At 49.4% G+C, this 14073-nt stretch overlaps 1 protein-coding gene across 1 annotated transcript in view; it reads right to left on the bottom strand.

Moving 5' to 3' along the window:
- The window catches only part of LIPA (lipase A, lysosomal acid type), a 28915-nt gene extending 16121 nt beyond the window's left edge, over nucleotides 1-12794 (bottom strand). Inside the window, exons 1-3 of the mRNA XM_055323359.1 lie at nucleotides 12669-12794; nucleotides 8938-9049; nucleotides 7200-7317 (exon numbers count right to left, since the gene is read on the bottom strand). Coding sequence (XP_055179334.1) covers nucleotides 7200-7317; nucleotides 8938-9048 — 229 coding nt within the window. The 5' untranslated portion in view covers nucleotide 9049; nucleotides 12669-12794. The remainder of the gene's footprint in view (nucleotides 1-7199; nucleotides 7318-8937; nucleotides 9050-12668) is intronic.
- Between the last annotated feature and the right edge of the window lie 1279 nt (nucleotides 12795-14073).

Raw genomic sequence — 14073 nt, 5'->3', positions numbered from 1 at the left:
GGGGGCCGGTGGTCAAGGTCGGTGCCTTGTGTGACCCGGAGACATGAAGGACCCTGTGGGGTGCACGTCCTTCCAGGCTGGGCCACCTTCCTTTCTTTCTAGAACCAAAGGGCCCTCATGGGCTTCTGGCACCCATGATTCTGTTAAACACAATGGGTCATCGGCAGACAAAACATTAACCAAGCCTGGCCTGGGGTGCCACAGAGGTGGCACAGAGGTGCTGACAAGCTTGTCTCCTCCCCCTGGCATTCGGCGGCTGCAGGAGGGCACCCAGAAACGACAGGGCCGTGGAGATGGGCCTGCCCTTGTGCCCACCGGCGTCCCTCCCTTGATCCCGGCAGGCAGGAGGAGGGAAGGGATCATGTCATTCTTCCCCATCCCACTATCAATCAAGGACTTGAGCATTTGCTGGAAAAGGAGTATCGCTCTAGTGGGGCACCCGGGGGACTCAGTGGTGGAGACTCTACCCTCGGCCCAGGGCATGACCCCGGGATCAAGTCCCAGGTCGGGCTCCCTGCATGGAGCCTGCTTCTCCCTCTGCCTGGGTCTCTGCCTCTCTCTCTCTGTGTGTCATGAATAAATAAAACTTTTTTTTAAAAAAATCTTGAGATGGGAATATCAGCCTGGATTAGCTGGCAGGTCCATGTAACCACAAGGGCTTTCTAAGAGGGGGGCAGGAGGACTAGAGAGAGAGAGGGAGAGGGAGGTGGAAGATGCCTCGCTGTTGGCTTTGAAGGTAGGGGATGCGACCAGAAGCCAAGGAATGTGGGCAGCTTCGAGATGCTAGAAGAGACAAGAAAACAGATTCTCCCCTAGAACCTCCAGAAGGAACGCAGCCCTGCCAACGCCTTGGTCTTAGGACCTCTGACCTCCAGAACCATCAGACAGGAGGAGTGTGGGGTATCAAGCCACAGTATGGCTAAGGAATCTGTGTGGGGTCGTAGAGCCAGCAATCCCGGACCAGGACACAGGCGGGCAGTACGTCTCCAGGACCTAAAGAAGAGACAGGCTTGGCTCCTCGCTGGTTTGGAAGGAGTCTGCACAACCTAAAGCCTTCCAGAATAGCTCAGAAGGTGGGCTCTGAGTCACACAAGGGATCCCCCGGCCTCCTGCTCCTTCTGCCAAGGCAGATTCTAGACAAAAGGACATTGAGGACCTGCTTGCGGTGCACACACTGCCACCATGTTGCACCGGGTAAGGCAAAGTCAGGATCGCCCCTCGTTTTAGAGTCCCTGCAATCATCCCTAGGACTGGACAATTCAAGAGACCTGGAGCCCCAGCAAGGCAGGCCCTAAACGGTGCACGAGCCCAAAGTCCAGGGCTGGTTCAAACCATCCCTGAGGCAGGACTCCAATCACGAAAAACTCCCAAACTGTAGCAGGCATTCTGGCATCTGGTTAATTTGTGGTTATCACTAGTATTTTCATAACAGCTCCTGATTATGGGTCTGGCGCTGTGTTCCACATGGATTATGCTGTTACGAGAGAATGTGACGATCCACCCCCGTGCTAAAGACAATAGATGCTCGGAGATAGAGGGAGGTTACATGACCTGTGCTAGCACACTCGCCCAGCGGGAGCCAAGCTGTCCTCATTCCAAAGTCCCCACTTTAACCACTGCTCCAACAAAATCGGTCATTAAAAAGTAAAGTGGTAGGGGACAAGAGGTGTGCTTGTAAATGGAAGTACTCCATTTGTACCCAAACACTTCAACGCAAGCTGAGCACGCTACTTCCCAAAGCTGGCTGCGTATCAAAAGATACGCAACCGGCTGGAGCACTTCAAAAACATACACCTTTCGGGCCCAGCTCCTGATTTAGGGAACTAAATCCTGATTTAGGAACTCCAGGGACAGGCCTGGAAGTAGTTATTTTCGACAGGCTGCCTCAGCTCTCCGGATGCAGCCCACCCACAGCTGCGTTCAAGGGGCCCTCACCCAACGGGGCGCAGGTTCTCCCTCTGCCGCACCAGCCTAGCCTAGAGAGAACCGTGCTGCCTAAATGCCCAGAGAGAGGCCACAGGTGGAGATCCCGGGCTGACATCCCACAGGTTCCTGGAGGCGGTTCTAGAGCCTCCTTGTTAAGAACTATGAAGAACAGACCTCCACTTATCCAGAGCAGAGGGCTACTGAGTGAATTTGAAGAGTCAGCCTCCAAACACAGCCCAGAGCACTCTCAGCAAGTAGTACCAGGGGGAAGCCGTGGTCATAACACTTACAGTCACACTGGAGAAAAGAAGAAGGAGGGGCTTATCTCCAAAGCAGTCAGGGCCAGGAACTTCCAAGACAGAAGCTGGTGCACAGGTCACCTGAACAGAGCACTTCCCATACTGTGGCTTTATCTGGGGACATCACCTTGTCCCCAGGGCGGAGTGGGTAGGAGCTCAGTCCTAAGCCATGTCAACCAGCTGCCTCACCACAGGCAAACCAATCGAGCTCCATAAACCCTGGTCCCCTCACCTGTAACAGAGGTAAGGGTTGCACGAGTATCCACCTCCCAATCCATGGGGAGCACCTGGCCCAGCCCCAGGAAGGGCTCCAAGATGTGCACTTTCCATGGGCATCTGTAGCTATGCCCGAGCTCCGGAGCATGGACTCCTTCACCTGCGTGGCCTTGGCCCTCGATGCCCTGCTCCACCACATCCCAGGAGGGCCCAGGCTGGAAGGCCTCTTGGAGAGACTGAAGCCTTGGCTGGAGGGACAACTGAATAGTCCGAAGAAGTCTCGGCCTCAGAGAGCATACGGTCTAGTGAGGATGGAAATCACAGACCCCGTGAGCATTGGAACACGTTATGACCTTGGTCTTCCCGCCGTCGGTGCTGGAAACACCGGAGGGCTCAGAATGAGCGGCGGGGGCTGGCCCGGGAGCGGCTGGGGAATCCTCCCGGAGAGGTGACGCGGGGGACAGGACAGAGGGAGGGCGAACCAGGAGGAAGACGGGGAACTGCAGGAGGCACGGCTCCCAGCAGGACACTCTGCTTTCCACCCTGACTGCTGCAGCCCCAGCCTGCACACAGACAGCACGTGCAAGGCTGGAACCGGCCTGCACAGCTCCGTGAGGCCAAGGTCTGAACACAGTCGCCTACCCCACGTGCCGTCGGAGCCGAGCATACCTGGGCGTGCGTTCAGCTGGCCAGAGCCGACGAGCCCGGCATTGATTAAAGACCCTGCCTGTGCCCAGTGTAGCTGAGGGGCCAGGAATTACATCTCAGCCTGTTGGGGACTTCGGGGAGCTCTCTGGGGCACAGCGTTTCCTCAGAGACAGCTCCGTTAGCGATTGCACAGAAGAACAGAAAATCCAGAAATAATCAGAACCCTAAAATAATCAAAGGCAAACACAGTCAATGGCCCTTCTGTCTAAAGATCCAATTCACAAGCCTGACTGTGACTTTTCAGTGAGGACTTCAAAAGCTCCAGAGGCCAGCCCTGGGGCGTCTCGGCCAAGGGGAAGTTCAAAACGCCTGAAGACAACTACTCATATCCCACAGTCCCACCGCTTGGCTCATGGGGCCATCATACCACCATCAACAGGTACTCATGAGGTACCTGTATCAGATAAACCAATCCACTTGGCGCTTTGTTGGGCAATTGTGTTACAGGGAACGTATTTCCCAATTAAGCAACAGGTCTGCCTTGTTGTGGTCGCTGTTCTATTTTAGGCAAGACAATATGCATTTCCTGGTTTTAGTCAAAGAAAAGAAATCACCTAATCATCATGGGATCCACTTGCCCCATACTTATGACTTAAGGTTGCGTTCTCTAGTTCAAAGAGCACTGTCTCTGGAGTCAGACTGTCTGGGCCACTATTCTTTGCCTCAAAGCAGTTTCTTTCTGTGTCACCCAGTAAAATGAGGGTGTTCACCTAGAACACAGGTTCCAGAATGCAAGGGCCTTGGAATCCACCAGGAAGTAAGTTTAAAATGCAAACTCTCCAGATTCCGGGTTCACACAGGACGTTGACATCCTTCCAGTGCTGGCGTCCCATGACTTTCTGAAATTAGGTTGAGCACATGAAAACAGAACCACTCCCTTCTAAAGATGGGTTTCCTAATTTCAATTCCCTTTTGGAGCGAGTGCAGAGCAGGGGTAGCTCAACACTTGACAGAGAAGTAGGCTTAACACCGAGAAGCACACACATACGCTCCACAGGCCACTAAGAGCTTTCTAAATATGCGTTCTGCACTGACTGGCTGGTAGGACATTGGCCAGACAGGCAAATGATTGTTTATACCAGTGCATTCTTTACTGAGTCCAAAAACCCTCTACAAATATGTGTGTCATACGTGTGTACACAGGGTTCTGTTCTATTTTACTATAGAGAAGGTATACGGGGCTGCCTGGGGGTGCTCAGTCAGTGAAGCATCTGCCTTTGGCTCAGGTCATGAGCTCAGGGTCCTAGGGTCCTATGTGTTCCCCATTCCGAGGACCAAGGGTATCCATGGCCCCACAGCATGCACGCCTGCCAACCACCACCACCACCACCACCACCACCACCACCACCACCAAAGACTTTGGACTAGAAGCCACAGGACCCAAGTGAGCAAGACTAAAAGGGAGTTATGGGATCATCCAGCCAATCAACTGTTTCTGCTGGTGAAGAATCCAAGATGCAGAGGCAAAAGCACCAGCGCCTCTGCCAGCTGACACAGACCTAGTGCTGAACTCATGACCCCTTCCTGCCAGCAGGGAGACAACTGAGACCGGTGCTCGCTTTCCTCTCCTGGGAGGGCACAGCGCTCCAGCTGCAGGAGTGGCGCTGCCCACAGGCATGGTGGGCGGCCCTCACTATCGGCTCTAATGCTGCGTGAGACCCAAGCCTGGGGGCACGTCCACAGAACAGAGAGGGTGCATTGTCTGGGCCTGTTTTCATGGAGCTTCTTTTAGCAGAGATTCACATTACTAATTGGTCAACTAACCTTAAGAGATATGATATCAGTGCAGTCTTTTTTTATATGGGATCTGAAAGCAAAGGGTTTACTAAAAAAAAAAAACAAAGAAACAAACAGCAAGGAAAGTACGATCCTATGTTCACTTTGGAATAAGTATACATTTTTGTGTGTTTTGAGCAGAAAAAAAGTATACATTTTTGTGTGTTTTGAGCAGAAAAAAAAATAGAAGCCCTCAGCATAGCTCACTACTCATTTTTTGCAACATATTTACAATAAGGAAGCTTAATGATGATATATATGTGTAAATCACAAAAATCTCAAGAATTAGAAATTAAATATAAAAAAAGTGACTGTCCCAGCCACTTATGCATTAGGAAATGCCTTCTTATAGTTAGAATTTATGGATGAAAAAATAGACACTCTAGATTAAGAAAAAAAAGAGGGGATCCCTGGGTGGCGCAGCGGTTTAGCGCCTGCCTTTGGCCCAGGGCCCGATCCTGGAGACCCGGGATCGAATCCCACGTCGGGCTCCCGGTGCATGGAGCCTGCTTCTCCCTCTGCCTGTGTCTCTGCCTCTCTCTCTGTCTCTCTCTCTCTGTGTGATTATCATAAATAAATAAAAATTAAAAAAAAATTAAAAAAAGAATGCCACAAAGCTCATGCTAACATAGGTTTTTAGTTTGCTTTGAATAATAATTTGAGAAAGAACTGAGGGAAAAAGGCCCTTCTGCTCACATAAAATGTTAAGGGAAGAACAGTTAGTCATCAAATTTCCTTAATCTCAATTTTAATTTTCCAAGGAAAGTCTCTACAAACAGAAAATGTTAGAGCATAAGGCACATCTGGAGAAATGACTGAATTGGGATCAGATCCGTAGTCTGATACATGTTTAACAATTTCAAGTAGTCTGTCTAGAAATTCATTACTCTGAATTAGAAACCACAGTTTTGCTATGGGAAGATACATACCTATCTTCAAAGCTTTAAGGACGTTCATGTATTACTAGCAAGAGTGGAACAAGACCACACGACAAGCAATTTAACAGCATCTGTCAAAATCACAAATGTATTCAACATCCTCTGACTCAAAAATTCTATTTCTGGAAATGAATCTTACAAACAAACTTGCACACATACAAGGTTATTTTCTTTCTTTCTTTTTTTTTTTTATTTACGATAGTCATACAGAGAGAGAGAGAGAGAGGCAGAGACACAGGCAGAGGGAGAAGCAGGCTCCATGCACCGGGAGCCCGACGTGGGATTCGATCCCGGGTCTCCAGGATCGCGCCCTGGGCCAAAGGCAGGCGCCAAACCGCTGCGCCACCCAGGGATCCCACAAGGTTATTTTCAACTGAAGTATTTGTCTTCTACCGGAAGACTAGAAATAGCCCAAATGCCCATTATTAGGGCATCTGTCAAGTAAGTCATGGTATAGCTAAGCATATATAGCTGTGTGATTCTATAGACTCGAACAGTGAAGGGACACCCGGGGGGCTCCGGGGTTGGGCGTCTGCCTTCGGCTCCGGGCGTGACCCCGGGGTCCCGGGATCGAGTCCCGCGTCGGACCTCCCTGCAGGGAGCCTGCTTCTCCCTCTGCCTGGGTCTCTGCCTCCCTCTCTGTGTTTCTCATGAATAAATAAATAAAAACTTAAAAAAAAAAAACAGTGAAGTATTCTATGTATTGTACGGAAAGATTTCCAAGATATTAAGTAAAAAATTCAAGAATCAAAAGAATGTGTGTTACAGTCCACCTTTTGTATTAAAATGGAAGCAGGGAAAAATAATAATTATGTTCATATCTGCTTCTAAAGAGATTTTTTTTTAGAGGTGAAGAAATCAGAGATTTGGAAAGGATACATACACACCTGGGGGAGTCCAACAATGAGACAGCAGGGAGGGATTTCACTGTATGGCTTTTTATTTCCTTTAAGTTTTGAACTATGTGAATGCATTGCCTGTTCAACAATTTAATTTTCAAACAGCAAAAGCTATCTTCGTAATGCTCAAAACCTTTCATTAATAAGGTGCTTCCTTATGACAAAGACAGCAGAGATTTCAGCACGTCCTCCAACAAAACTGACCTTCGAATCTTGAAGCAAAATATGAAGTTAGATGACTCATCCTTACTTATTCAAAAACAGTATTTTTATATGCCTCGTGTAAATGTAACGCTTTTAGTACTTTGACCTAAAAATAAGATTTCAATGCTTTGAAGTTAAAACTCAACTTGGTCACTGATACAAAAACCAGCCAAATACCAGCACTGCGAGTACTTTGCAGAGCCCTGCTCTCTCACCAGAAAAAAGGCCCATACCTTCGTCAGAGCGGCCATTTCTCCCGTGAGGGATTCGGTGGAGGCAAAGAATATATCCATCTTCCGTCTCGATGAAGTGCTCCTCACTAGGGAATCCCCAGTGAGAGATAATTCCACTCTAGAGAGAAAAAGAATATTGGAAAGTCTGTGGACAGAAGCCGACAGGCTCTCCCACCTGAACAGGTTGAGGGGAAGACAAAGTGTCGGCATTCTTCAGCCTTTAAGCCATCGATTGTCCCTGAACTCCTACTGTGCTCTCTCCAGAAGCACCTCCCGAACAGGGGGGAGCCTCCGCACGTTTTTATCCATGTGTTTTGCTCACAGGTGTTTGATTAACCTTGGTTTCAACATTCTAGCATGTTCTACACCAAACGTGTCTAATTTACCATGGCTTTCAGCCTGTTTCCATCTTGGCTCCACAGGGAGACACACACTTCTTTCTTTTCTAAATATGTCAGCTAATACAGCCACCTACCACTACCCTTATTTTAAGAGGGCCTGTCCTGGGAAACAAAGTATCTCATTAACCCATTTTTATCAATGACCTAATAAAATAATGCTAACAAGAGACAGTAATAAAATACACAATAGTAAGGTGGAGCTGAAGAATAAGAGATGAAAAATAGGAAATTATGATCAAATTCACTTCTCCATAAGGAACAACCCATGGAGCTAACTGTCAATCAGGAGCTCAGTGGGTGTGGATAATTCGAGCATCTCGATTTAATGTAAGTGCTCACTATCCTCTCTATCACAAGTATTTGAAAGAATTTATTGTGTCATTTTTACAGAATAAAAATTTTAGAGGAGGGAGAGGAATGAAAGAAAAAATTGGGGACGAGAAATAACACTTGGCCTTAAGACCCTGATATATCAGGTTATATTCTCTTGACTCACTATGGATTTATCTGCCTCTGAGCTTGCCTGGATTCTTCACTGAGGTCACTGCATCATCTGCTTCAAAGTAGTTATTCTTGGGGCGCCTGGGTGGCTCAGTTAAGTGTCCAACTCTTGATTTAAGCTCAGGGCATGATTTCAGGGTCACAAGATCGAGCTCCGCATCAGGCTCCTTACTGGGCATGGAACCTGCTTAAGATTCTCTCTCTCCTTCTCCCTATGCTCCTCCCCACCATGCTTGCTCTTTAAAGAAACATAATAATAATAAAAAATAAAGTATTTTCTATAGTCACTTGTATTTTCCCAATATTTTATGTCTAAGTGAGGTATTTCCAGATTTTACTGTTTACTTAAGATTAATAACTCTGAACTGTGTCAGTTACTCAACAAATTATATTTGCTTACTTGGTCTAACAAATTTTTTTTCAGATATGTTGATCTTTGTCTTGAACTGTATTGCCTGGGCATTGCTAATCACACTCCTTGTCCAGTGTATTATAAAAGTAGCACTTGGTAGCACATTCTTGCAAAGTTTTGATACATTTTTATCATTCTTTCAATAAATGCAGTGAGACTTAAAGATGAAATGAATTTATAAAAATGACATTTATCCCATCAAGAAGCATGTAGTTTACCAGTTAAGTGCAATTCATAAAACACACATTACCTGGTGGGAAAGGCAGCAAACGAAATCTAAGGTTCAGAGAACATGAAAAGCACAATGACATATAAAGAGATTAGTCTGTAGCTTCACGTAGCCCACATAACTGAATCACAGAAAATAATGCACATCTGTCATTGCTGCATTTTAAAAGCCTCTTTGAGACTCTGAGAAACTTACCACGTTCATCTTCGTTTCAGGATCCAAGGATGCCAGCTTCCCTTTGAGGGCCTCAGAACGCAGGGTCCCAAGGACCAAACAGATTACCAATCCCAGGAGCTGCATTTTCATTCTGCACAAAATAGTCTGCAGTTATTTGTCCGAATTTCACTACACAGCTTATGTTGGTAGATTAATGCTTCCATAAAAAGTTCTGAACCAGGTTTAGGGCAGGTAAACATCGGGTCAAGGGCAAATACGATACAAAAGACTCCAGCCATATAGGGAAACCAAAAAATAAGGAATCACTTTTTTACTAGGAAACTCCCCCACCTGCCTTCACAGTTAACATGTGACCTTTGGAGCCCAGCACACCCACTCACTCTCTCACCACAAGGTTCAACCAATTGTTCCTAAGAAATAACAGAAGAGGGGACTTAGAAGACAATAGGCTGAAAATAGGGAAGAACCACAGAATTCCAGCGCCTGTTAGCCTCCCACCTTTTCCCTTCCAATTGTGATTTAAACATTTTCAAGTCCAGTATCAGTTCTTGCCTTCTACTGTTTCTGTTCCCACACAAAATTACATGTCAGGATTCAAATTTGTCAGTCAAATATTATGCTAAGTGAAATAAGCAAGACTGAGAAAGACAAATACCGTATGATTCCACATGTATGTGCAATCTAAAAAAGAAAAAAGAAGAAGAAGAATACACAAAAATCAGAAACAAACCCATAAATGCAGAGAACTGATGGCATAGGGGTAGGGGTAGGGGGTGTGCAAAATGGGTGAAGGGCAGTGGGAGCTACAGACTTGTAGTTATGGGAGGAATAGGTCTCGGGGATGAAAGGCACAGCACAGGGGATAGAGCCGATGGTTTTGGAAGAGAGTTACATGGTTCTAGATGGTAGCTACACTCTGAGTACAGCATGAAGTCCAAAGGTGTTGAACCACTATGTTGTGTACCTGAAGCTAATGTAACATTGTGTCAACACTGTGTCAACTACACATTATAATGTATGATAATGTGTTTTTAAAAGTAAATAAAACAGATATGTCATCCAAGGAAAAGACTGGAATGAACGAGAGCCTGGAAGAGAAACAGGGCTGGAGGGTATTATGCTGAGTGAAGTAAGTCAATCGGAGAAAGACAAACAGTGTATGTTCTCATTCATTTGGGGAATATGAATAATAGTGAAAGGGAATATAAGGGAAGGGAGAAGAAATGTGTGGGAAGTATCAGAAAGGGAGACAGAACATAAAGACTCCTAACTCTGGGAAACAAACTAGGGGTGGTGGAAGGGGAGGAGGGCGGGGGGTGGGGGTGAATGGGTGACTGGCACTGAGGGGGACACTTGACGGGATGAGCACTGGGTGTTATTCTGTATGTTGGTAAATTGAACACCAATAAAAATTAATTTATTAAAAAAAAAAGGATAGAAGACCAATCCCTCTCCCCTGCTGAGACCTTACAACCACCCACAAAGATGATCTAGTTCCCACCAGGGATGGCGCAAAATCACAGCACAGCAAAGACCTTGGGGCTGAATGTTAAAGGCAAAGTGAAGAGAGTCCCCAGGAACCTGGATGGTTAGAGGCAAAACTGGAGCTGGAGGCATCCTTTGCTTTTAAAAATATATTCACTCAAAAAAAGGTGTGTGCATGTATATCCATACAAAGACTTGTGCAAACATGTTTAAAACAGCCTGTGTGTAATTCACAAAAACTAGAAAAACCCAAATGCCCCAAATGGGTGGAGATATATATATATATATATATATATATATATATATATATATATATATGAATATATCTACTACTCAGCAATTAAAGGAGTGAACACACAATAGCATGGATGAATCTCAAAACAATCATGGGAATGAAAGCCAGACCTAAAAAAAAAAAAAAAGAAGGAATAAATACATATGATTCCATTTATATAAAATTCTGGAAAATGCAACATAATCTCTATTGATGGAAAGCAGATCTCCGCTGCCTGAGAAGAAAAGGAGCGAGAAGAAAGGATTACAAGGGGCTACAAGGAATGTTTTGAGGGAGCTGGACAGGTTCACTATGCTGAATTTACCAAGGGTTTCATGGGAGCACACGTAAGGCCAAAGTTATGGAACCGTTGGTTTAAAGTGTTGCCATTGTACATCCATACACTAAGGTGGTTTATCTGAGTATTCCACCAACCTAAGAGACGTTCTCTAGAGACTGTGATGCAAATCCCGCCAATGCAAGTCCTGTTGATGCTGCAGTTACTTCTCCAAGCCACGGAGCACACTGTGCATCCAGAAAGAAAGGAATGTAACCTTGAGTCTGCACTGGCAGAGAGGCTCCCTTGGCAATTACAACTGTTTTGTTGTGGTGGTTGGGAAGGCCACCTCCCAAGCCACCTTTTATCATAAATTCAACCGCCCCAAAGTCCATTATTTTTACTAGGGAGCAGGGAAGAGATTGAAAAGGAAGAAAGAAAGGCTATGCCCACAACTAAAGAATTCCGTGGCAGCAGACGCCTTCCACCGGGTGCTAACCTACGGAGCCCGGAGCATCTGTGGAAAAGCTGCAGGAGGGTAACAACTAAGGGCTCTCAACTGCACACGTCCCTCTGCTCACTTTTCCTTCCATCCCATTAAGCCAGCTTTTCAACCAAGTAGTCAACTGGTCCTGGGAAGGATGATGACTGAGAAGTTTAGAGCAAGACAAAGCTCCCTTCCAGGCTGGATTCTGTTTTTTTTTCCGGGCTTTCTTAGCAACTTTAATCTCCCTTCTTTCTACACCGTAACACGCGAGCAAGGCTCTGCCCTGTTTCACCCCGGCCATTGGCGGCATCTGAGTCACTTAGAACCCCTGGATCTTCAGGGGCGCCCTGGACACAGCAGGTGCGCGGCACAGGTGTTGGAACACGAGACAGGGGTCGGCCCCAAGGTCCCAGGTAACGGTGTGGTCAGGACCCAGTCCACCGCCCGGCAGTAGCTCGGCTCCGTTTACACTCCCTGCGCCCACGCCCGGCTTCCCTCCCACCTGGGCCGACACCTGGGCGCGCACCCTTAGATCCCGGCCAGCCAGGGGCGCAGATTCAGCTCGGGCGGGGGGTGCCGCCAGGGCCAGGGCAATACGGAGCCCCGCAGCCCACAGCACTCACCCCACACCCCCCGGGCCCCGCAGCCCGCAGCCCTCATCCCCGGCGCCCCGCAGCCCCCGGCGCCCCCAGGGCACGCATCCCCCCCCCGGGAACCCCGCAGCCCGCAACCCCCGGCGCCCCAGGGCACGCACCCCCCTGCGCCCCGGAGCACTCACCCCCCGGCGCCCCAGGGCACGCACCCTCCCCCCGGGAACCCCGCAGCCCGCACCCCTCTGAGCCCCAGGGCACGCACCCCCGGCGCCCCGCAGTCCGCACCCCCGGCGCCCCAGAGCACTCACCCCCCGGCGCCCCAGGGCACAAACACCCCAGCCCCGCAGCCAGCACTCCCCTGCACCCCGGAGCACTCACCCCCGGCGCCCCAGGGCACTCACCCCTGGCGCCCCAGGGAACGCAACCCCCAGCGCCCCGCAGTCCGCAACCCCCGGCGCCCCAGGGCACGCACCCCGCAGTCCGCAGCATTCACCCCTGGCGCCCCAGGGCACGCACCCCCCTGCGCCCCGGAGCACTCACCCCCCGGCGCCCCAGGGCACGCACCCTCCCCCCGGGAACCCCGCACCCCGCAGCACCCCAGGGCACGCACCCCCGGCGCCCCAGAGCACTCACCCCTCCGCGCCTCGCAGCCCGCCGCGGCCGCAAGGCCTCTTGAGCGGAGCCGGAGGGCGGGACCCGGGACGCTGGGGGGCCGGTGCCCCCCCCCCAGCCACGCGCGCCGCCAATCGCAGCGGCCGCCGCCGGGAAGTGCCGCCGAGACCCCGCCCCGCCCAGGCCAGCTCGGAGCCTGCGCCGCGGGAGACGGGGGGGGCGGGGGTGGGGGCGGGGCGGGGGAGGGGCTCAGGCTCCGCCTCCAGCCCGGCCGCGCCCCCGCCGCACCTGCTCCACCCGGGCTGCGCCCTCCGCACCCGCGCGGAAGAAGTGCGCTGTGCAAGGGCTCAGAGCAGCAAGGCTGCTTTGCATTTTGTTTTATTTCTAATATGCCCAGTATCAGGGCTTTTTATTTCATAAATGCGCAGACTAGGGATGGGGGCATCTGAGTGGCTCCCTCGGCTGAGCGGCTGTCTTGGATCCTGTCCCGGGCCGAGTCCCGCGTCGGGTCCCCGCCAGGAGCCTGCTTCTCCCTCTGCCTGCCTCTCTGTGTGGGTCTCATTAAGTAAACAAAACCTTTTTTAAAAAGAGAAAGAGAGAGAGAGAGACTAAGGATCTAGAAGCCAGCAAGCAAGGTCCCTGTTCCCCTTGTTACATTCCACTAGGAAAAGACACACCACGAGTAAACATGTAACAGGAAGTAGTAGAAAGCGCCACGAAGAACAATAAAACAATAAAGTCACAATGGAGGACACTCCTATGTTATGTATAAGATAAAAAAGGACTTTGTTTTTTTTTATTGTTTTTTAATTAATTATTTATTTATTTATTTATGATAGTCACATCACAGAGAGAGAGAGGCAGAGACACAGGCAGAGGGAGAAGCAGGCTCCATGCACCGGGAGCCCGACGTGGGATTCGATCCCGGGTCTCCAGGATCGCGCCCTGGGCCAAAGGCAGGCGCCAAACCGCTGCGCCACCCAGGGATCCCTAAAAAAAGGACTTTGATGAGGTGACAACTGAACATAAACAGGAAGGTGGCTGAGAGCCATGTAGATACTGCAGAAAGACCATTCTGGGGTGAGAGAATAGCAGGTGCAAAGGCCCTGGGGCAGGAATATTCTGGTGGGTTCTGGGAAGAGCAATGAGGTTGGTGTCGCTGGAACAGAATGTGATGAAGTCCCAGAAGTAGTTGGGTGCCTCAGAGGGGCAACTGTAAAGATTGTGCTTCTTCTTCCTACCCAGATGGGAAGCCAGTGGAGAGTTTCCAATAGAAAGGCAACATACTCTGGTTCACACTTTAGAAAGATCACTCTGACTGCTGAGGTCAGCTAGGGAAGCGGGGAGACACGATCAGAGGCTACTGCAATCGACCGAGCAGAGGTGGTGATGGCTTGGACGCGGTGCTGAGAGCAGCGGGAGGGGG

This window comes from Nyctereutes procyonoides, unplaced genomic scaffold (assembly GCF_905146905.1).
Source record: "Nyctereutes procyonoides isolate TBG_1078 unplaced genomic scaffold, NYPRO_anot_genome, whole genome shotgun sequence".
Lineage (NCBI taxonomy): Eukaryota > Metazoa > Chordata > Mammalia > Carnivora > Canidae > Nyctereutes > Nyctereutes procyonoides.
This window is presented reverse-complemented; position numbering and strand designations above follow the sequence as displayed.